At 41.3% G+C, this 25,700-nt stretch overlaps 1 protein-coding gene across 19 annotated transcripts in view; it reads right to left on the reverse strand.

Moving 5' to 3' along the window:
• Window positions 1-25,700, reverse strand: part of LOC121961980 (receptor-type tyrosine-protein phosphatase delta-like) — a 139,262-nt gene that overhangs the window by 89,685 nt on the left and 23,877 nt on the right. For all 19 annotated transcript variants that reach the window (XM_042512137.1, XM_042512128.1, XM_042512134.1 and 16 more), the window contains exon 2: window positions 12,029-12,214. In XM_042512137.1, coding sequence (XP_042368071.1) covers window positions 12,029-12,131 — 103 coding nt within the window. In that variant the 5' untranslated portion in view covers window positions 12,132-12,214. The remainder of the gene's footprint in view (window positions 1-12,028; window positions 12,215-25,700) is intronic.

A 25,700-nucleotide genomic window follows, 5' to 3' on the forward strand; every position in this document is an offset into this window, starting at 1 on the left:
TACTTTAACATAAGATTGCATTTTTGGCTCACTTTTTCTTACCCGACGCACATTATAAACCTACATTATGCTTTTGATTTTTCCCTTTTAATGCTTCAGTTTCCATTTGCTATAATAATACCAAAAGCGAGAGTGCTTCTTTTTGTGCATGCCTCTAAAAACTCACTTGTAGACTAGAAGTTGGTTGAAGTTGAACATGACGACTGATACTTTCTAGACAAAAGTTGACTTTTTTCATTGTGTGTAACAAGAGACTTGAAGTCAGATAAAAACGGTGACATTCAATCCAAAATACAATATCTTTAATCTGTTTACCTTTGACTTACATTACCAAATTTTAGATCCTTAAACAGGGTTGAGATTATTTCATAAGATGTCAGGAACCTTATCATATCTTTAGGATTAAAGTTGTCGGCTCCTGTATTACTTTTTGGAAATTATCTTTGAGCTTTGAAAAAAAAGGAGAGTTGTGACTAAGCAGTGAAGAATCATAAAAGAAATCCCTGTAACTCATATTAGCTTTGCCTTCCTTCATTCCTATCACCTTATCTGCTTTGAATGCCTTTGAAAGTCAATCCATCCATTCTTTCGGTTAATCTCCATCTAAGCTCTTTCTCTCCCATGTTATGCTTTCTTTTCTACCTACCTACTCCTAATCTCTGGGTCCCATGGTATTTTGAGATACCATGTCTATGACAGTTTACACTTTGTCAATCTGACCCTTGCCTACAGTTTTTCTTGTAGTTTATTAATTTCACCCCAAAATCAGGAATAAACAAAATAACTCAACAACAATGTGTCTTTCCAGAAATCATGACTCTGTTACTCAAGATAATCCACAGATTTTGTTGTGAGCACTTTCATATAGGAGCTATTTTCTGTCTGCCGGACTACACCCGCCAACCATATCACTGCACAGAATTAAGCATGTATCTACTCATGGAGAGGCTCATTTTTGTGACATCCCAAGATGCAAACATAAGTGATGTCTGCCTCCACTGAACATTAGGAGAGCTAGCAGTAGATAGAGGCTTCCTTCTGTGCTGTGTTGTTATGTGTTGTTTGGGTCTATTTTGTATAAAATTCCTACATTGAACTGCTCACAGCCGGGTCATGATTTTGAGAAATAGACATTGCTGTTGAGTTTTTCAAATGTACCTTTCTGGCAATTTGAGCACCACAAGCCGAATGCCATCCATTATATCAGTGAGAAGCCAGACATCTGTATGGCCAATATCTTCAACACTCCAATAACTCGCACCAAACAATCTAGATTGATAAATAACGCAAAAGGTAAAAAGAAAAAAAAATATGCATTTTTAATTCCGGGGTGAACTTTCCCTTTAAGGCGTCTTGCCAGGTATTGTGTTTGTCTTCTCTGGAAACAAAGTTGTTGGTGTCTTGTGCACATATCTCATTATTGAGGCAGACATCACAGAATATTTTTAGAATAGGTCAAAGTGGACTTTTCAGACCATCTGATCAGGGGTGCTCTTTGGACTAATGGAGAATGAAAGCATATTATTACAGATATGCCATATTGTCCATCTCTTGGTTCCATTAGGAGCCTAGTCCTAGTATGTGTGTGAAGAACACAATACTATTTTTATACATGAATACTGCACAGATTATGAATATGTGTACAAGCGTGCACTGGTGCTGCTGCTATCATACACATATATGCCTGAGGATGCACACATATGAGGTACTGTATGTGTGGGAGTGTGAACAATAAAAATGGATGTACTTGCATATTCATGCACACTTGTGCAACCTACAAATAAACAAAAAAGTCTGTGTTTGATGCTGAATGAAAGCAATTTTCTTCCAACTTGCATCTCATCTAGGCCTTTCAGTAGCACTTTGCTACCTGCTAACTGACTAATGTCTCCTGGGCGTCCCCATTCTCCTCCCACTGGAGTTGGTCAAAGACGCCAATGAGGCTGTTCCCGTTGGACTTCATGGCAAAACTACAGCTCATCCTTTCCGTGGACATCTCTCCTTGAATAATCACAACAGGGGGGAGAGCACAGCCAATTAGATTGCGCCGTGTAATGAGAGGCGGCAGCTCATGCGGTGTGAAATTTCTGTCAGTGGCAGGAAGGAGACAGAGACGGTGAAAGGGAATCTCTTCGAGACTCTCTGATCATGTGTTATTTTTTCCCCTCTCCGCAGGGCATGAGCAGGAGAGTGGGAAAATCTTATTTAGATAGTGTACTTAAAGAAATCCATGTAGGCATAAATCCTGACATCATCGAGTCTGCTCAAACAGCCTTCTCCCCTCTTTCTCCACGCCCCCCCAATACATGCTCTCTTCTATTAACTATCAGACTTTGAGATAAAAGTGGGGAGATGAGTGGATTAGGAAATGACTGCAGAAGGATTGAGCTCGATCGAACTTGAGAGGACTAAAATGATGAAATATGTCAGACTCTGTGTTGGCCTTAAGTATTCGGCGTGAGGGAAGAAAACCAGATGAGGTTCTTTTGAGGGAAATGACCACTCCAGATTCTACTGTCACCCCTCTCTGTTGTACATTAATTATCTACACTTAACTTGAAATATCCTTCATCATGACTCAAGTGATGGAGGGGATTGTGGTAATTAATTAGTTGATGAGAGAATGATAAATGACATGAAAGACTGCACCAAGGGAGTGTTAAAGCAAAGGGGAAACAGACTGTGCTTGGATGTTATGATGGATGCTGTATAAACGGCTCATAAATGTCCAGGGACCTTTCGGTAATAGTGTGTGTACACGTGTGTGTGAGAACACATATTCCATGTTCGGCGGTGTGATGGGACGGGCACTTAGAGCACCGTGCCATTAGAAACAACAGCTTGGCTCAGTTTCAACTGGAAAAGCCTATGGGTCTGGCTGTGGCGTGAGAGCATTTTCGCCTCTCAATGGAGGCTTTCACTCTCATTTGCCATAACTAATAAACCACACTAAAGCTGTGTGTCACAATAAATCTGAGCTCCTCGAATGGCATGACTCACTCGGTGGCACAGAGAAGCCAAATGGGGAGCAAGCGTAAGTCTGCGAGTGTGTGAATAAGTGCGCAAGAGAGTGAGTTAATGAGTGAGCAAACAAACAAACAAGTGAGAGGGAGGAGTGACAGAAAATAGTGACAGATGTAGAGTGTATGAGAGTATTAAGTGAGAAAGAAGGCTCTCCAAAGACGGACTTTGAGCGCTCACTCCATCACTCCACTGAATGTAAATCAACTGTGACAAGAGGAGCTTAGGGCATAAAGATTCCCAATCGGCGTCAAGCATTGGAGAGTGCTGTAGGTAAGAAGGTGGGGATGTAAGCTTTCTGGCTGGGACTGAGAGATTGCCCTGAGGCACTCCATGGAGATGAATGGTTTAGACCATTAACCCCACCGCTGAATCTCAACATACCCCACAGGCACACAAATGTGCTGCGCTGAGATCAGTGCAATGCGTCGCACTCTACGGACCCCTGGAGTGAGACCAAAGCTGCAGCCTAGGGCCAGGTGTTACACATGCGAGCTCACATGCACAACCGCACACACATAAGATGCATGAAGTTTGAGGCAGATAATTAAAAAATCGCTTTTATAACCCAACTGTTATGTACTATAAAAGTGCACAAAACACATTATTTCCCTCCAAACACATACATCCAGAGAGGTAGCATTTTGGTCTCTTGAACAGAGTAATGCATTCAGCAATATTAATGCAGCTCTCTTACAGTAGTTTCAAGAATGATTAATTAAAAGAAAGACAAGTAATTCCTCATGTAGGCTCCCTATAATTTTAAGTTTACGGAGACTAGTTCTTTGATTCATATTTTAGTGAATGCCATGTGCTTAAGATATATGTTTTAAAACCACACAGTGTAAATAATGGCTGAAATTGTAATAATGGGTCTGCTTTACTTGTACAGAATCAATTAATAAGCCGTGAAGGTATAGCAGGTGAGGTCATGCTTTAGCCAAACCTGTATTAAATGACCATTTGTTCTACCTGTATGCAGAAAATGCTTAATGAGACAACCCAAATTCGATAGATTAATCAGTAATGCAGGAATGCATTAGTGCACTAATCCAACACTTACAGAATTTTGATCTTTAACATAATAGTGGTAATCCATAAACATTGTGCCATTTTGACTATGTATTTGTGTCTTTATTTTTGTCGACTATGGGCACAAAAACATCGAAAACCAGACTGTCATCATCTTTGAGCCTCCAGTCTATATTTTAGTGTGACGTCCCTGTTTTAGATTGCTGCATGTGTACATGATATGTACTCTGGCTTTTCATTGTTCCCACACTGCGGTAAAACATCATCTGTGCAGGCAACGCTGATGTATTTCAGACTTGACTGGTCCAGTAATCCCATTACCGCAGCTACAGCATCAATCTATTAATTGCACTGTCACTGGGGCAATGTCATGAAAACACCTGCATTGTTATACAGTTCACTGGCATTGCGTATGAAGGGTGATCAGATTTAGTACATATGCCAGCAAGGCCAGAATCATGCCAAGTGTAAGCCCAGCAGATGCAAAACAGCTGGCATTGTGCTCAGCTCGCCGGCTGATCCCAGCTTCAAAGGCATGCTACAAGGTACCCTTTGTGTGGGAGTGTGTGTGTGAGAGAAAGAGATGGTGTAAGTATAGACACCTAGACTGGTGCACTGCATTAACGCGGCCCTCTTTTGTTTTTTGGCACCTTAAAAGCTCAAAGGACAGCCAAGGAGGCTGAATGAAATCCATACCATTTCACTCTATGATAGGCCCATTTCATGTTGTAATGCAGAGGTATTCAAATATATGGATTTAGAGAAAGATTCTGGGAGTTTGTTCATCGTCCCTTAAATGGATTTACAATTTGGATTATGGTGCTTTTGTTCTGTCAATAATAAATGGTACAGCATGGTTAAATTGCCCCACCATTTTCAAGTCAATGTGTCTTGGAGACATAAGAGCACTTAGATATAGTGTTCGTGGCTGGGGGGCTAGGCTTTAATTACCTGCATCTGGGCCTGTACAACATCTCCATATTGTTTGTTATTATCTGTTTTTCTTAAGAGTAGGAGGGTCACGAGTGTGGTGAAAATTGCTCAGCTTTTGTGTGATTCCGTGGTCTAAGTGCGAGGAAAAATGACTGCAATCCATAGATGAGGCTAATGGCCTTAAATGATACACTTGGGTGTACTTGCCAGAGAAATCGGCATTCATGGAGTTAATAATGGGCCTGATACAACCTTAAAACATAATTGCACAGCACATTGTTGACAAGAAGTTGGCACAGGCGTTTTTTCAGCCAAAGAAAATGATAATGACTTCTTACTCGTTTGAGTTCAACCTGCGAGCAAGAAGCATCTTGCAAGGCACTGATAACATTGTTTTATCTCAGATTCCCAGTCTCGTCACAAAGTCTTCATCCAAACAACTGGATGGTAATTAAGTGCTGGCACTCTCAGCGAAAGGTGTTTTCACCATTTTTTTTCCTTTTTTCATTTCAAGGGTGAACATGATGCGATGTTGATGCTGTTTTTCTTTTTCTTTCTTTTTTTTTTTTTTAAAATATGTACTGTGCTAAGACGCGTTTTGAAGTGAACGAGTGGAGCCAACAATGAGATTTCCACTTGAGCAGTGTCCGGCAGAATGATGAACGAGGCGGAAGGCTGGGGGAATTAGAGTGATTTAAAGTTGGATCAAAACCGCTACCAGTTCACCTCTCCTCTTACTTTAATGTCATTCAATGTGGACACATGAACATGTAAGCCGTGTGAGTTTATTTGTGTGTCTAGTTCACTTGCATTGTGTGTGTAGGCTGCAGCTCTTAGGAGTACATATTGTGAATTCATATGTGTGCTTGAATTAATGTGTGTGTGCGTGGTTTGTATGTTAGTGCTGTCTGTGTGGGTACGAGTGTAAAAGGGAATGGAATAGACTCAATTTAAATCAAATTAGCATGCAGGCAAATTAAGCAGAGGGATTTAATTTGAGCTGTTGTAAAAATGCTAATTTCAGTACAGCCCGGAAGCTCATATGCAAATACAACACTATTTTACAATAATTCATATTAGGCCAGGCATGCATAAAGCACACATATTACAGCCTGATGTCATCTGGGGAATAGAGTATCATTAGCTTTCGGACTTGCTACAAGGTGATCCTGTTTGGGGGGGTTTGTGTGCATGTGTTTGTGTGCATGTAACCGGGACTATTCATCGACTTTTTGTGTGGGTGCATGCTTTCGTATCCCAGCATGCAGCTCTCTGGTTTTTTTATGTGTTCTAACAGATATACAAACACAGCTACAAATCATGATCATCTGTATTCCACTGACAATATCCTGACTTTTACACAGGCAGATGCTATTGGATTGTTACTGCATTACTGCCAAACAAATTACTCCTCACAGAGCAGTAGACGCTCTTTGATCATAAATGTGTAACTTGTACCTACATAACTTTTTAGAGAACATATGGGAAACTGGTTTCTCTTACAAGCACAGCAGACAGTCAAATTTAAAACCGTCCTATGTAACATCTCCCCAATTTCTCAGTTTTGAGATCAATAAAGTATATCTATCTATCTATCTATCTATTTAAAGGGATTAACTGATTGTCAACCAGCTTTTTGTATCAAAACAATTTGGTTAGCATGTGTAGATAAACTGTAAACCTCCCTCAGGACCAAAGTCGGATCAAACGGTAAAACTGGGCGGTGCTGATTGAATATAAACCACAATTATTACTGCATATCACCACTTATTAATACTGCATGTTTATTTCAGTCCTGATTTTTTTTTTCATAAACACATTTTAGTTCCCTGTTTGGCTGAAATAGCTAGAATTTGTTAGCAGGAAGTGGACTAAATACCGTTCAGTGAAAACGGTGGTTGAAAAAACTGAGACCAAACACAAAAACTAAAGCGCTGGTCAAATATAAACCAAAATGTTTTATAATGAGCTGTCTATTTCTCATCTCAGATGTTTTCAGAAACCTACGTTCTTCTGCAACAAATTTTTGAAATCTAAACATATCAAAGTTATATAATAATTACTATATATTACTTCTTTTTTTAAAACAAATTTTGGGGTAATTTTCTTGTCATCTTTTACAAATTCTTGCATTTTGTCGGAAATTTCTTGCCAAGTTGATCATTGCATTTTCCCCCATGTTTTCAAAGAAATCAATAAACCAGGTTTAGGGTCAAATAGCTTATGAAGGGTATGTTTTAAAGGGTTAACTGCAATAAAAGATGGTTTATTACCAGCTGACCATTGTGTTGAATGGTCTTCTTTGCATTATGGGAGTGGTTATTGGTCTGGTACGGTGCAGTGTATTCCAGTAGTTGTAGGTTTTCTACCTAAAGAGCAAAAGCGAATACCACAACCCTTTGTCTCTTTTTTTCTTTGTTATGTAGCTCCAAATTTCAAAAGTCTCTTCATCTTTCTTCTTTATGGACAGTGTAGTTTTATATGAGGACCCTCTTATGTTGGTTAAATACTTGTTTATCATCTTCATGTTCTTGCATTACAATGGGAGCAATTTTGCCCCCATCTTGTTTTCTCCACATTGCTGTGGCTCAAAAGAAGTACCACATCAATAGACAATTTGCTCTTTTTCGTCCCGTGTGGTTCACCTTTGATTGCTGGCTTAAAAGGATTTGCACATACATTTGAAGCCTGTGTATTTTGTGAGCGAGTAAACATATGTGTGTATGTGTGTGTGCTCCTCTGCACACATGGCTGGCTGTAAATACACATAAGTGAGCGAGATGAGGTTCGGGTGTTAACATCTTAATGTTTAGAGAGGCTGGAGGGGCCTGTCGATACTCATTTGACGTGTTAAAGAGAAGCATGCTGGCTCGCTGGGACTCCCCATGCCATCCACCAGCGAGGAGAGGAATCAATTAAAGCACTATTAGGCGTAGGGTTTGACATGGTCCGACGCAGCATGGGGGTAGAAACTGGTGGGTGTTTGTGAGCTGATGAATCTCGGCATATTTATAAAACTGTTTTTTGATGTGAATATGTTCATTCAGAGAGTCAGCGATTTTAACTTTTGCGATTCAGCAAATGTAGCTCAATTAGTATAGGTCGATATGTTGCATACTGTTGCCCAATCACGAAATTATGCCTGGGGGAAACTTTCTACTTCCACACATTGAATTGAGACTCACCCTAACTTCTAACATCAGTTTTTTTCTTTCCTCATTTCAGTGTCCGACTCATGAAACAATCTATCGAGTTAATGAACCGCTGAGTTATTTAGTGCGGATGCCCACACCAAAGTTTGAGCCTGATTCATCCTTGCCCAGGTGGACGTGTTAAACGCCTCCAGCTCTCCTCTCATCCTCCCAACGCTTCCTTTTTGCATTACTGTTGAGCAAAATGACACAGAGGGAATTGTTTGTTGCCTCCCTGCTCTTCCTCTCCCGCGCTCTGTCCCCTTGGCTCACCGGGGACAATTATGCCCTTCTTTCAAGCTATTGCCAAGCCCAATTTGCCACACAAATTAATTGGTCCGCATTTGAAGAGCAAGGGGGACAGGGTGAAGGAGAAAACGAGAGGGAGAGCAACACAGAGAGAAGGGCCAAAGACAAAACAATGACGGAGCGAAAACAAACCAATAGACCAAACAGCGAAACAGAGCCTCTCAGATCATTTTTGAATCTATCGTGTTCTTCCCAGCTACACACAGGTCTCACTTGGAAACATTTGCAGAAAGAACAAATTTGGTAGCACTCCCATTAACACATTAACAGTAATGTGTGTTTGTTCGGGGGCCTGATTGGCATTTTTCTTGAGAGGGGGCTGCAGTGGCCACTGTGTGGGGTGGCGAGTAGGACTGGCTCCGAGGATCGTGCCATCTGTTGAGCAGGCCGACTCAGCCATTTTCTCGCTCTCACGTGTCTCATATCCTCCACCATATCCACAGCCGGAGGCTAGCTCACGCCCAAATGGAACCAGAGCACCAACAGAGGGCAGCTCTCTCTTTGGAAACGCAACCAGAGTTTTGGTGCTGGGGTTTCAGTCTGGAGCATAGTGGAGGTCTTTTTGGTCCTCAGCACACACCACAGATGGGGAGAAAGCCCCAGAGCGTCTGGGATGTGCATGCAGCGGCACAGTAGAGGAAATTAAGGAGCTGCTCAGTCGCTGGAAGGGGCTATTGCACTGCTTCCAAACAGCAAGGGGACAAGGTGGGGAGAAGACAAAGACGCAGGCGGAAACAAATTAGAAAGAAGAAGCCCAAATAAGAAATGAGGAGAAAAATGGCAAGAGAGCGATTAGGAAGAAAAACAATAGAAGGGAGTTGGGAAGGGGAGGAACAAACACGTGCATGTGGGAGATCAGGCAGTGCAGGAGCAGAGTGGTGCAAATATAAATCCCAGAGCTAATATGTACAGCCTGAAGTGGTTCTGGCTGTGAGCATACACTTGCTTTCTTACCTCCGCGGCATACAAGACACACACCTCATCCCTGTGACCTCCCTGACTCCCAGACACACCCCTTCAGTCATTACCACACAGCCACTGTGGCTACCTCATGATAAGTTTGTTTTGGCTTTGAAATGATGACCCAGCACAGCTGTCTAAGTAGGGTATGAGGTAGCAGCAGCTGCTCACAGCCAGACGGCTAAAGGAAGGAAATTAATGGGGGGGTTCTTGGGGGGGATGGTGAGCACAGAGGCGTCAAGATTTGGGGCCCTCTGACTGCACTTGTGCAGCTCTCTGTTACATTTGTGCTCAAATGTAGTCGAGGAATGTCTGGACATGCGAGAGTGTAAGTTTTGTCGAGACAGTTGTCTGAGGCAAGGTTTTGGCAATAGTATTTTTATTCGTCAAATGCTGTTATGTGAATTCACACTAGACTGCAGAAGATGGGAGTTTCTGAAAAGATAACTACTAAAGAGCCCCCTCAATGGTAACGTTTATCGACTGTTAATGCCGTTTTGGGAAGGTCCCGTAATTAAATTGTGTCAATAAATCCTGGAGCTGCACATAAAATGGGGGATAAACGGAGAATACATTTCTCGGCTTGCCTCTCCCCCGCTGTGAGACATATGTGGCAGGAGGCAGAGAAGAAAAATAAAACACATTTGAAAAGATTGCAGGGAACATTTCTCAAGCACAAAGTTGTGAATCTCTCCCATCAATTTCACTTTGCGTGGCTCCGTTGTATATGACCTTGGGTGAATGATCCCTTCAGTCAGAGATATTCAGCTGAACTGAGGGGATTTCAGTCGGTGCAAAGGGAGCAATAAAACTTTTATTCATCCCTCTGTGACTCCAGAAGCTAATGATTCATGGATCTTAGTGTAAAAAAAAAAGAGAGGGCGGAGGAGGGGGGGTGCTGTGGTGCAGGACCAGAGCTCAATGAGGTTTGAAAACTGTTGTCACACATCAATGGGCAGGTGTCTGATGTCAAGTAACTCAATTCCAATGACTTCTCATGATGAGATTCTTGGCTGAGGCCTGAGCATTTCTGGTTCACATGGTAGTTTTAGTGGCAGAAATAGATAGTTGAAAAAATAGGGACTTGAACACATTTTGATAGCTTGGTGAGATGAAGAGATGGATTATTGTGCAATTTAGGTGTGCGTGTGGCACAGCAAAAGGAAGGGAAAAGCATGTTTGACTGATGCAGGATTTCCTCAGACATGTTTTAAGACATACAAAAAGAATCTGCTTAGAAAAACTTGGTTACCTTATTTAAGTGAACCAAAATATTTAATTTCCTCTCCTGGCGTACCTTTCAGTCTGTTCAATGTTCTCATTTTATGTGCAATATTCTCTTATTTTTGTTTATAGCTTTTCATATCTATGGATACATAGATACTGTTTGAACTAGTGTGATAGCCTGGATGTGTTTGAGATTTTATTTTTTATTTTTATTATTTTCGAATAATTCCCTTCGCTACATGTCCCCCGCTCTTGCGCTTGCTGCTAGCACTGCAATTAGTAAAAGGTAAAAAGGGATTAACCCTTTCTACCTTTTACTAATTGTTTCAGTCTTTTATTCCTTTATTCCATTATTTATTGAGCTCTACTTGGTACTTGGATGGTGCAACTAAATTTTGTTGTATATACCTGTACAGTGACAGTGAAGGTATTCTTGATTTGATCTAAATGGCTAAACCTTTAAATAAAAGTGACTACTTCAGACTTTTAACTATATACATCATAATTCCCTCCGTAATATCTATTTTGTATTGCTTATCAACAAGTTTCTCTTTCAAACAGCACATGTGACGCATCTGGTTACGTTGCTCTGATTTACTCAATAGAGTTTTCCTGTGCCCCAAAAGATCTCTGTTCATTCCAAACATGTTTCTATTGGCCCTGGAAAAACATGACACCAATAGTCTCCAGCCCTGCTTTGAATCCTTCTCAAAATTAATGTGACACAACTGAAAAACACTGACCACTGCTACAGATGAATGCCATTAAGGCAAATATCGACCTATACCAGTGTTCTTCTGATAAATCGGGGGATCCCTTCTTAAGATGTCACAAAATCATCTTGTGCGTACGTGTACACTTTAACTCAGATTTAAGATGAACACAGAAAAATGTTTCCCCTTCAGCAGAATGTAAAAGCAGTCGCCTAACGTCAAACTTTCATTATTTTGTGCAGTGAAGGTCATTTTTTGAGTGGAGAAGGACTTCAAATTCGATATGTTTTCATACCATAACTGATACAGATTCTGTATTTCCCCCAAAAGTTTCATTATTCATAGTGCATACTTAATATATTAATATCTAACTGAATTTAATGTATTTGAATTTTATATTTAATGAAGAGACCCAGTGTATCAGCAGTCTCGTCATAAAAACCAGCATGTGAGTTTCATGAGGAAGTTTTATGCATTTATTTAAGTATTTAAGTTGCATGTGTGTTACATCAAGTATTGATTTATTTGATGATGTTCAAAGAGGAAACAACAAAACAAAAGCAATCCCACCCTTGCCACCCCGCCCCCAACCCAGCAGGACACAACACTTGAGGCCCACGTGAAAGCCAACGGTCCACTTACTTTGAGCGTCGGCGAGGTGGAGGAACAGACCCAGGACAAGCAGCAGCGGCAGCAGCAGCGTGGGTCTGGCTCTGTGCATGGTGGGACAGCTTGGCACCAGCATGCTTTGGCAGCCTCGGTGGCGCTGGCTCACAGAGCCCTGTGAGTCAGTCTGGTCTGATTTCTCAGATGCAGGGTATTCACAGCCTATGCAAGGCAAGGAAGGGATGGGGAGAGGAAGAGGGAGAGGGAGGGAGGGAAAAATAGAGAGAGAAAGAGAGAGAGGGACTGAATGAAACAAAGCTGTTTGGCTCCATGGGTTTTATCTATCCCTGCACATTTCTGACATACCCCCACACAGCCTCGGCTGGAGCTGACAGAGGATAGGAAGAGGCTGATGTGCTCACAGGGTATGTTCTGACAGTTCTCTAAATGGAATAGTCACTTCACACAATGCGTGTGCACGTGTGTATGAGAGGGAGAGCGATAGAGAGTGCAATAGAGAGAGGGAGAAACCACACAGATGAAAGGGTGGACTAATAAGATTTTGTCTTCACAGCTTTGGTCGCGAGCACCAATTAAATACGCTGTATAATAAGAGTACATTTTAAGTCCTCCTAAGATCAGTGTTGATATCTGTTTCACATAAAAAGCGCATTTGTTATAAGTCATTGAATACAGGAAATATTCATAAATGCTGAAAGCTATTTCATCGGTCCTGAATTAGGAGTTTAAGTCAATTTGAGCACTTTTTTTCTTCTAACTACAATACAAGATATAAATGCTGTCTTTTATGATATCCACATTCAGTAAACCAGCTCATATTTGTGCATCTCACACCACATATAATCCATAATAGATGCTTTAATAGCTCAAAGTGTCAATAACAAGTGATGGAGTAGCTTAGCTTTAGCACACATTCTTTTATCCAGCGCAGCTCAAACAACAAATAAAATCTATAAGACAGAGTGTCCAAGTGTTGCCATTCATGTTTCAGCCCTTTATTGAAGGGCCACTACATTGGCTGTGAAAATCAATGTGATACCGTGAGCCAGCATTAGCCGCAGCCCGGCTCTATCCCTTGTCATCCATTTGCTTAAGCCCGCGCTTGATCCTTAGTGATGGATGCTCTGCGGTAGTCTTCAGCTCGTAACACAGCTCCCAGCTAATCCAAGTGTGTGAGCTTTGATGACATACTGTACTGCTGGTTAGCATGCTGGCTAGTATGCCCGCATTGTTGTACACTGTTGTTTCAGCTGTGGCGACTGGTTGAAGGCAGACCAGTGCACGGTCTGTGTACCATGACACGTTATGTGCCATGAGATCAAAGGAACGGCATGTCAAATCTGTTGAAGTTTTGGGATTCTGCAGTTTCAGTAGAGACAGCAACTGCGCATATAAATACTGTTGCTAGAAATAATATTTTATTGGACTGTTTATCTGCAGATTTGACCGCCACCCGCTAAAACACGGGGAGAGAGAGAGAAAGAAAAACAAGCCCCCCTAAGCCCAATCAGCAGGCCCGATGATGACAAAGTACCTCATTTCCCTGTTACCAATCATCCTCTTTCTCGCCCCTAGCTCTCCCTCTTTCATTTCTGTGGGCTGTAAATGGCAGAAAAGACGGGAAGATAGCGCACCTGTCACACTCGATTTGTGTTGGGGGGAGATAGACACGACTACCTGTCTCCAAGCGCCGCAGGGCTAGCAGCAAGCGCAAGAGCGGGGGACGTGTGGCGAAGGGAATCAATTTGAGGCAATCTCATCCCCCGCTCACACCACCACCGACACACACAAACATAAATGCGTATACATATACATACATTTGAGCACACTAGACAGAATTTTCACCTGAGTAGTGTTTGTAGCGATGGTGGATTTGATTAGAATCAACTGGACGGAAAAAAAAAACAACAAAAGAAACCAAGCAGGGCGTGAGGGGGATAAAACTGCAGTGTGATCATACGAAGTGCAGGTACAGCTGTCTGTCTCCTCCGGTTATTGTTTCACGCATCTGCCCCTCCAAATCTAAGTGATAGCCTTTGAGTTAATTAATGTGTGAATTTCCATAATGACATGACATTAGGCAGCACACAAGAAATGGCACTCAGCAGCCCTCCTTTTCTCAATCCACGGCCGGCCTGTACACACACTCATTTACACACGCACACACACACACATGCTGATAGAGGCAAACAAAACCATCTGTATGTTGTGTAACCACCAGTGAGACAACCAAGAGGCCGTGCCATGTGAGTAAATACAAGGAGAAGCTAATGTAAGCACAGTGAAAACACCCCCCACAAACAGCTCGATTTATACCAAAAATGAAAGCAATTATATTTAGTCTTGATTTGTGGTGTTCATTTTTACAGGGAAATTGCACTGCAGATTTCTTCCTAATGTGCTAAGGGGAAACAAGCCACCTGCCAGACCTGGTAGAGGAGCAGCAACCCAACTGCATTGTTATCTAACAATGGATTTTATCCTAAATATTTAATAATATTTTTTTTCATGCATGTGTAATTACACGTATGAGTAAAAATGATCCTTTCCGTTTTTCCACATAAAAAGACTCCCTGAAAGGCAGCGCCACCTTTGCCCATTTTATCCTCAGCATGGCCATTTTGTGTTGCGCCCTGCACCTTCACTTTCATACATTTGGTGGCATTGATGCTTTCCATTGAACATTTATTACAATAGAAAGAAAAAAAAAAACAATCTTGTCTTTCTTCCTGAGCCCCTGGTGGTATTATTGTGTTCCCATTCAGTGGTGCTTCATTCAAAGGATTTTGCTGCTGATAGCAATCATGCATTATTAAACAAAGCCTGACAACATGCACAATGTTAATTAGAAAAGGGGGGAGTGTGTGGCAAGAAAAAGAAAGGGGCTGTTGAGCTGTCTACTCTCTCTCCTTCCCCATGATCCTTATCAGAAATGTGAAAGAGAAGGAGGGTGGGATGTTTATACTCTCCATAATGGCTGGTCTCTATTCTCATTTCAGCGTGTGTTTGGTATTCTGGTCTATTTAGACGGGCAATAATATTGAGGGGGGGGGGGGGCAAAGAAATCAGTCATATTTATCTTATATTCCAGCCATACTGCAATAAACTTGTTATGGGAAAGAATGCAGACAGAATAGTTATGAGCTCCCAAAAGCAGCAGGTTCACAACATCAGCTTCACGGCAATTTTGTCTTTCCATGTTCCCGCACATGCTGTAATATTTTGGCAAAGCGAGTACCCAACCAGTGGGAAACAAGTGCTGACACAAGAATGCTACTGATGGTGCCATTTTTAACAAATTCAACATGGGTACGAGCATAGCAGTTGCACCACACTATGCCCATCTTTCGTGCAAGTGGACTAATTTCACTTTGGCCAGCTCCAGGGGCTTTTTTAAACGGGGTGTTTTTAATTTCAGGCTCATGCACAAACTCAATTGAACTTCAAGGAAATAGTGGATTCACAGTGTGTTATCCTAACAGACCAAAGAAGCCACAAAAATGCCACCAAATCTATTAAGGCCAATCCCTCTGTAATTAGTCCAACACATGCAAGGACAAAGCACAGCAGAACTACAGAGGATGTGATCCATACTGCTGTGGGTTATAAAAAAGTTGCCCAGTATCATGCCCAGCCAGGCACGGCAAATAAGAATTTGTTTCGTTTTATGAGGCAGGACTTTTCTATTTCCTCCGGACCAGCAGAGTTAAAGAATGCAGTAATTACCCCCCACACGCACACTCTGAAACTACAATGATATGCAGGGCAATGGCAGAGAGCACACTGGGTAGGCCACTGTGTTGGGCCTGCAAGGATCTCTGTAGTATCTCTTTATCACTCTGCCCTGATGCTGAGAGAGGCAGCCCCTGCTTCAGAAAGCACTTCTGTAGAGTACTGTTGCTTTTCCAGTGAAGTTCAGCAGCAGTGAGGTGGAGAAGAGTCAGGGCTGCAGCTAACACACTTTCCACCACCTTCCTTTTGCTTTTGACATAAGTAGTTAAACTGTTTTCCAACATAACATGAATGTGGAAGGGTATTGAAATTGGGTAATAGCATAACATGTTTGTTGTTATGACAAGATGTTTTTAACTTTTTCTTTTTACAAGACATTTTCATATTATAATATTTATATATATTTCATAATATAAGATTTTTCTTGTAAAAAAGGGAAACTTTACTTATTATCACTATAAACTATTATCTTGGTTTAACGTAATCAGTTATCACTTAATAATATGAAACATTATGTTTTGTGGTTGCCAGTAATGTAGTTCTACATATTAATATTGTTTTAATGTGAAAAAAATCTTTTAGAAACATGAAAAACATCTTGTTATAACAACAAAACTTTCATGTTACTACCTGATACTGATCAGTTTTTGTTCTTTCTTTCTTTTTTTTTCTGGCGTGGCAGTTATGTACTTCCGTACTTGAAGGCACAATAGTCGACATTGGGCACTAAGGCATGGCATGTTAGAGTTGTGTATCTAATTTTGATAACCTTGTATTTAATTATCACTGGTCTTCATCTCAATGTGTATTTTCACACAAAATAACATCAGCAATATGCTGTTGCAGTTTTGCACCGGAGCTATTTAACAGTTCCTCATTGTAGTGCTAAATTAAAATGATTCATTATTGCAAATTGAGATGTCATTTTGATCGTACTTTATTGTTCTTTCTTGCTCCTCATTGTTTTCATCTGTCTTTGCTACTTCGCTGTACCTTTTTTATTGGATATTACATTCAAAAACCTGCATTCAAAAACATAATTTTAGATCATTATAGTCATTTGATAGCTACAAGGAAAATAAATGAATACCAACCAGCCGTTTATGTGCCATCCCACGTTATCTACAGAATACCAAGAGGGATACATTATAGTTCATGTTGTTGTGTTGTTTAGCATATATGGTTAGAATATGTAGCACATAATCATTATTTAAACAAACTGCCTGATGTTCACATATGCTGCATTTTAGATCATGAATACATTCCTGAAAAAATATGTATGAGTTTGATTTTGACCTAATTAAATATGAAATATGTAATATAATATAGCTACATACATATCTCCCTCTTTGTCTATGCAATAGGTGTCAGTGACCTGCACTTGCAGTTTGCTTTGCTCTTTGAGCAATTGTAGTGGGTTCAGTCTGTTGTTATGTGATGGTTTGGGGCAGGGATACCAAGGATGTCACCTGATGTGAACTTTAAGTATTAAAACAATTCCTAGTGTAAATCAATTTATTTTATTGTGAATTAGTAAATGTTAGGGGGACCACCCGGCACCATATTGGGGGCCATGATTTGGCCTACGGGCTTAAGTTAAATATCATTGGTTTAGGGAGGGATGAAGACAAGATTTCACTTCTTAAGGACTCAGTGTTGCTTAAATTGAGGGGTGCAGTTCAAAGGGCATATAAAAAGGCACAGGTTGCAGTGCAACAGCACTTCACCTTGTTCCACAGATATGGAAACAGTAAAACATGGCTGCTTGTGACTCGGAGTGCCCCTAGGGTTTTTGTTTTTTTTTTTTTTTTAAATATCATATGACCGGATTTATAAAATAAGCTCATCAAAGGCAGCTACCCACCCTCATCAATCTCCACCTACCTACTTCCTTTTCCAAGCCCCACTTCCTCATCAAGAGGGGTTGAGTTCAGGTTAAGTCACAATGTGTTTTACATGATGGCTACACCCATTTCTTTTATCTTTTTTTAAAATGTTTACTATAGTTCTTTCTTTAATGCCACAAGTCTGTCTCTTCACCACATAAAGTCCCTTCCTTATGTGAAGTTCTTTCTTTTCTTAACCCTTCCCCCTTTTGTTTTTCTCTTCTGTGTGCTTTTTATTTATTTTTTTTCATCTACCGCTACTTTCTTCGGCCTGCGATGGTGTGATTTAAGACCGAGTGACAAGGCCGTTTCTCACACATCGCTCCCGATCAGCCGGCATGTGTAATAACATCCCTCAAGCTAAGCTAAGCTATGCCCTCAAGTGCAGCCTCCACATGAAAGACCCTGACAACCACACATCAGAGGAGTTTATTTGCTTTACTTATTTATTTGCCCCCCTTCCCACCCCTTCCTCGCCTCCCCTGACCTCCCTCAAACAAGCCTCCCACGGTCATAAACTATCCTTTGGGTGGTACCGCCTGACTTTTCTGTTGCAGGGAAAAGTCAGGGTTTACAGTTCCGCCTGCAAGCTTGACTAATTTTTGACAAGCGAATGCTGATGTCTCTGGTTATATCTTGTTTTCTTATGAATGAATCGCCCAACATGAAACGCACAGCGGGGAGCTAATTGCATCTGATGACATTTGTCTGTCTAATAATTGGTTTAAAAGCACCTGCTGCGGCTGTAGGACAAGGAAGCTATCAAAATCCCATCTCAGATGTGTGTCCATTGCAAATTGGTGGCAGGAGATTTCAAAGCCACCCCACCTTTATTTTGTCAAATAATCTGGACTTTGAAATGTCACACTACAAATAAACATTTATTCACCTAACTCGCGGAAGCTGTTACTAATCAAATGGCCTTTTATGTTTCCAATTTCATGCAAATACTTGCCGCCGCATACAGAGGTTACACATCTTCATAGAGCGCTGTAAAAACAAGTTTGCACTGGAAAGCACAGGTCAAGGACAGGATCTTGCAATTTGAAAACCGTTACCTTGTTTGGGTGCAAAGAGCAAGGTTGTGTCCTCATGAGAATTCAGCCCACCCAAACTGACCTTGAGCACACACTTTAGTGACTAAAATCGCCAGCTAGTATCAGCTCACAAACACTTCTTCTCCTCCCACTCGTTTGGTGTGTGCTCTTTTTGTTTTCAACAGCCTCTCCTTGACTTTTCTCTCTACCTGGTTGCCACTTGTTCTCTCTCTTTTCTCCCTCTCGCTCTCCACCCATCTCTCTCTCGTCCCATTCCTCTCGCCACGTTCCCCAGCAGCTGTTGGGTTCAGATGGATGGTCCCCACAGTGCAAGACCCTGACCTGCAGTCTAGTGACTGATTATCCCAGTGCCCCTGTTGTGCTGCTCCCTGAAAGCATACCAACACACGGCGCACACACAGGGAAACAAACACACACACACACACAGACAAGGTTACACAGCTATTGAGGACACTGAGGAGTTTAGAAAGAGGGAAAAGCAACATATTTCATCTTTGTCTGCATGTTTGGTTCATGTCCTTTGACCTTGATGACACACGTAAACATACTACCTATTGAACTTTTATGGGCACCACTAATGCCTTTTCAATGGGCAGCAGATGAAACCAGTACAGTCAGCCTCTAGCTAAGTTATGTAAACTGTTTAAATGATTCCCTGCTCATTGGGCAGCCTTCTCTTCTACTATGTTTGCTTGTCACAGTGTGGGCGGCTACTATAGTACAAGCATGTGCCACTTGGGTCGTGCTTGACCTTGCGCATAAGCATTTAGTGCAGGAAGAAAAGTTGTTATCATGCAAACAGGCTGAATCTTGAGGAGTCTATTGTTTCGGGAGCAGAGATTGTGGCAGGATGACACCCCCCCCCCAACCTGGAATGCCTGGGATTAAATGTATGCTGCATGAACAGGGGAGGGCTAAATCATGTTACATATTATGAACCAGGAAAAAAAGAAGAGGGAGTGAGGGGAGGGCGGAGCAGAGGGGTGGAAATATAATGGATAAGGGGAGCAACGAGGCAGAGAGGGAGAGAGAGGTGGTGAGAGAGGAAAGTAATGTGGAGGGGAGAGGAAGGAAGGAGGCGAGGAAGAAAGGAGGGAGATGAGAGCACGCTGTAGGGTAGAAAGCGGTGGAGGCAGAGGGAGGGAAGCAAGGGAATGTGCCTCACTGCCAGCTTTTCTCACGCTCCGTCTGTGCTTGTACGCCTAACAGAGGCAGCGCGAGAGATATGGAAGACAGGAAAGAGAGATCGAGGGAGAAAAAGCAGGCGTTGCTGAAGAGGAGATGATGGTTGCGAGGCCACTCTGACAGACTTAAGGTATTGTTTCCTGAAGGGAGGGAGCTAGAAAGATGACAGCAGGTGAAAAACATGTCCTCTAACTCTCAAAAGCGCAAACCCGGGCTTGGGTCTAATCATAGAGATGCAGCCAAAAAACGCACAACTCCTACACATACATGCTTACTAATGTAAACTCCAGCATTCATGTGCACAAATAGACACATGGAAGCAGAGAGCAGGCACACATACCCTTTGCACCACATGCTCCTGGCATTTTGACATCTACCCCCAACACAGCAACGGTCTGTGGGAGGATGAATAATCTCACTTCCGTGAGGCAGAGAAAATGAGAGAGAGGAAGGAGGGTGAGAGGGAGGTTGTTCCCAGTCTGAGCTCATGTCGTTTTATGGAAAGTACAGAGCCCTTGAACAGACAAAACAGCATTCCACTGCCACTCGCCGACATGGCAGAAAACATCACAACAGACTCCTATTGAAAATAACTGAATAATACAGCGCTTGGAATTGCGTTGCCCCCCTAATACATATGGCATAAGTCAACGACAATATGCGTCCTTATCTTTTGGAAACAATTGAACACCAAGGTACATTGTGCGGCAGTGACATTTTAGTGGCTTTTGTACACAAGCCAAGCCGTTTGGTATGTAAATGCACTACTTAGGCGTACATGAAGGATGTAAGGAGGCGCTTGGGGCATACACGCTACACTCATAGGGCAGCAAAATAATTAAAATGCCAAGTGTCTCCCATTATCTAAATGCTAATTTGCCTTGATATACCCTGAGCTAAAATGTAACGCCACATTATGGTTGCTGTACTGCACTGAGGCGATGGCGGGTGAATTCCCCTTCAATTAGCCTAGCATACAGTATGCTATATGCAACCTAAGGCAGTGCTTCCCAACTGGTGAGTCGTGGTCCACTGGTGGATCGCGGGTACATTCTGAATGGACCGCAAGTGACTCGCAACCATGTCAAGTTTGTGAAAAACACACTTTATTTGAAGTACATTGAATTTGAAGCACAGCTTTTATTTCTATTCATTTTGTCAAATAAAGTTGAATACATGGTAATTTTTCTTATGAGTGGACCGTTAACTAATGACCAAGGAGAAATCTAGACCCAGAGGTTGAAACAGCTGGGAACCACTGACCTAAGGTAATGCAGCAGGTGTACTCATCATACAGCCTCAGCATTGATACGCGAGGATTACTTATGTGCTTCTTGCCCCTCTGTTTCTTTATAGACATATAATCAAAGCTAAATTAAAAGGTGAACATTTTGCCATGTTTATGAATTATTTGTGTTTTTTCAGCTTTATCAACAGGCTTCAAATGATTCATAAATGTCATCCTGTCTGGCTGGGAGTGTCTGGTCAAACTGGTGTTCATGAGGAGACTGACAACTATTCCTGTTTTCCAGTGTATCATGGGCACTGGTGTTTTTACCATGACTCAGACTCAATAAGAAAGCCTGAGTCAACAACACAAAGAACAGACAGGCAGCATTAGAACCTGCAGCTTATCAAAAGCTTTTTGCATGAAAATACATCAGTGCCAACAGGGAGGGCAGCGGGACAAAAAAATATTATCACAGATATGAGATGTTTTTGCTGAGTACACAGATAGAGGTGAAATTGTGTTGTTTCTGCTTTTCCATCTATATCCTGATAAGACTGTCAAAGGACATGCACGGTGGGGATGAACAGCAGTTTAGAAAGCTGTTTCAATATTTCAGTGGTTCAAGTATCTTTACTAAAGTTTACTGAGCTCTTTGATGTGGGCGCTGCTGATTAATAGGTTTGAAAAGCTCAACTTTTTTTTTTTAGTTCTTGGACACCCTTGAAAGGTGTTTTAGCCAAGCTAAGCTATTGTTCTCACGGAAGGCAGTGCAGGCTGCTTGTGCAACTCAGTTGAGGGAAAGCAATGGTTCACCCCAAGGCAAAAGCAACAATTCCCCCTTTGTCGTTTCACTAAGACAAATGCCTGCCATTGCAACGTTAGCAACCAAACAAGAGCAGTCCCCCGTCAGTGATGGTATATTGTTGCACTCCAACAAGACATTTTATTATGCTGCCGAAAACGAATGAATAGGTCCTTTTCTCAGGCCCCAGTTTGGGGATTGAAATTCAAATCAAATGCCACCTTCAAACAAATGTCAGTACAGGAAATCAAAACCGTTCTGTCAATGCCTGGCATCAAGCAAAATACACAGTTTGACATTTGGAAGTGATTTTCTCTCCCTCTGTCCTTGTTTCATGTAAAATTAACTCGAAAATCGTCGCAAGAAATGCACAAAAACTCACATCACACAAATAGTCTTTGCTGCTCTCGCTCTACATCTAACACCCTCTTAGAAACCTTTATACAAGCTCCCCCAACCCAATACAATCCACCCCCGAACACTCACAAACATGATTAAGACACTGTCAAGCCTGACATTGCCATCTCCCATGCTGTCAGTGGCCCTCACTGGGAGTCGCTGTTGACTGACTGCCTGGATGTGCCTTATCATTAACAGGGCTGCCTGTGCCACCACGGAGGGGCTTTGATGACAGAAACTAAGGCCCCGGTGCCTGCCCCTCCCATTTCGCCTGCCCAAGTGTCATCTAAATGAGATAGGGCCCAGGAGCTAAGGGATTAGGCACTGCATAATTACCTATTTAAAGACCCTAATTGAGCATTTCATTAAGAGACTGGCACTGAGATTTTGCCAAGGAGGGCACTACAGGGATAGAGATGTATTTGCCTGTGCATGCATGCGTGCATGTGTTGGTGTGTGCGTGGGGGGTGAAGATGATACAAATATGCAGGACTGCATATGCCTGTGTGTGCATTTTGGAACTGCAGCAGACTGTAACCTTGAATTCAAGGGTTACCTTGTTAGTATGGATGCCTTTTTTGTTTACATAGCACTTGAGTGTTTGGTACATGATTGTCCAAGTAAAACCAATAAAAATTCACCTTTGGGAAGCTGATTGACAGTCATGAGTAAATGCAGTCCTTTCCACAGAAGAGTGCTGTGCTCTTTCACATGTTCAAACTTCTAAATCAAGTTACAGCTCTGCATAAAGGTAGAGGATAAGATTTTGTGTGAATTTATGGCCATTGTTCAGATTCCAATGGCATTTTTTCAACTCAAAACAATACACTTCTTATCTTATTCGCATTCTGTTACTTACTCATGATTAAGTTACTCTATCTACAGTATGAGTTAGCTGAGTGGACATTTCCCTGCTCTCCAGCAGTGAGCAAATGCAAAATTAATGAGTTTCTCACTCTGTAGTGCTGATATTTCATATTTTAATGCAAGCTTTTATCATTCTGCTTTTATTTACTTGATAAAAACTGTTGTTACAGCTGATATATTATGGCACTCGTCCTTTGCTTTGGCCAAAGAAAACGTGTTGGGGAGATATGTACAGTCTTCGTGTTAACCTGATGCAAATTCTGTTCCAGTTGTTCCAACTGCTATTTTTGGGCAACATTGTCATTGCCAGACAAATAAAGCTAAAGGAGAACATTTGAGAGTACTCGGCTGTGCTACACATGATGAAAGAAAAACACTACAAAGCTAAAACATTTCTCATCTCTGTGAAGCTAATTGAATCCAATAGAAGGGAAATTTGTGTGCACACATTACTGTTAAGTTTCCTCTAGCCCAACAATAAAAGACAGCGAGTTGATGCCATTAACAGTGTCGGCCGTCAAACTCGTACTTTCATTGATGCCACGGAGTGTCGGCCCCTAGGTCTCCAGTGCAACATCTGAAGCAGTTTTGTCAGACAAGAAATAAGATACAAGAGGGATGTGTATCTTTTTATCTGCCTTACAGAAGCCAGGATAATATTATTATTCATTGTGATGTTTACCACTGAAATTGAATTTCTGATGTGTTGGGAGAAAAAATGTTACATTTACTTCAAAAGGAGCTTTTATTTATGCAGTCTTTAAGATCCTAAAAGCTTTTGTGACAAAAAATACCACCAGTTCAGTGCAGAGAGAATGCTATTTAGTTTCCTTCCCAAACATTTTACATTTTTGGGTGGCCACAGATTCCTTTGCCTTCCACAACATGACTGTCTAACTGGCTCTTTTACTCCACATATTTTAGTGGTGAGACATTTGGGAAGGATTTTCAGGTCAGATCATAGCTCTAAACTCAGTCCACAATCCTATGACAGGCCAAAATCAACGAACATTGGTGGACTCCGGACAACACCAGGGGCCCCTTATCTCTTGTCATAACAACACACAGTGACAATCATTCGAGCAGAATGTTAGACCCAGATAGTTTTCTGATGACCAAAGTGACCTGATTTCAATAACCAAACAAGCTGTGACTCTTCTTTGCCCCCTCATCTCTATATCTGGGATCACTGGGGACATTGGCAAGTCACTGGCAGTTGGCTCCTGCATGATTGACTTGTTTGCTAAATGACTAGCATCTGAAGTGGCAACGCTAGCTTGGGGCTACAGGAGTCTTTGGGGCAGACACCAGCTGCTAACTGCAACAGATAAACTGTCCCTCCCTCTGGGGATTCATATGAGGCACTATGGTGGGGGAATGGTGCTGAAGTCTGGCCAAAGATGCTTAGGGCTATAATGACACTGAAGCATCATGAGTCAGTCGCTGCCGTTCTAGCAGACCTATTACTCTTCTTTGACATGATGGAGGTTGAAAAGGTTCTTACATTTGAGAGGAAATGAACTTGGATCTCATACATGACAGGTGAGAAATCTGTCTGTGAGCCACCAATGATAACACCTCAAAAGTGACTGTTTCAATGTTGAATCATTGTTGGACTGTGGAAGAGGTGTCAGGAAAATACGCTATCTTTCGGTATTACATTTTCAGAGTATCTAGTAACTAGGGTAGCAACGGTATACAATAATTGTCTTAGAAAATATTGTGGTTTCATGGTATCATGGTATCATGGTATTACAGGTATTAGAATTAGTATTTTTATATTTTTCATTTTTTATTTTTATTTTTTTTTTGGTTGAACAAATGTTTTATTGCTGTTATTGTAACTTAAAGTCGTAAATGTGTTCTTTACATTTTTTATGTCCTTGAAGCTAAAATCAAAAATTAATATTTATTTTTAGACAAACCCCCTAATATGTTTTTTTATTTAGGTCTTTACCAAATGGTTGAAATGGCCCTTCAGGGTAATACTAAAATGGAATGAAAATTAAAATCAGAATTACAAGTGCTTTGCCGATATAATGCTTGTAATATATTAGTACCAACATCTATCAATTTGTGACCATGGAGTTAGTATTATTACCAGTACTAGTAATATTTCCACACATATTTACCATTACAGTACTTTGAAACATCTCAGAAATGGTAAAAAGATCATAGTGATAGAATTTCTTTCTCCAAAGATATTGTATGTTATTTTTAATTGGTATTAACAACAGAAAATATTCTTTTTTTTATTTCATAAAAATGTAAATGTATTATCCAAACATCACTGCTTTTACCACAAAAGGCCAGTTCAGCCATTTGGTAAAGCATGGCTTTGGACAGTAAAAAAAAATCACTTACAAAATTATTTCAATGTAAATATAATAAGATAACATTAGATGTGTGATTTGAACAATGAATGATCAGAATTTTTATCTTAGCAAATAGTCAGTTTCAATTTCATTAACTTAGCTTCACTACTTTTACCATAAATGGACAAATCTCAGGTTGGTAGAGTAACTTT

The sequence above is a fragment of the Plectropomus leopardus genome, chromosome 23, assembly GCF_008729295.1.
Source record: "Plectropomus leopardus isolate mb chromosome 23, YSFRI_Pleo_2.0, whole genome shotgun sequence".
NCBI classification, from domain to species: Eukaryota; Metazoa; Chordata; class Actinopteri; order Perciformes; family Serranidae; genus Plectropomus; species Plectropomus leopardus.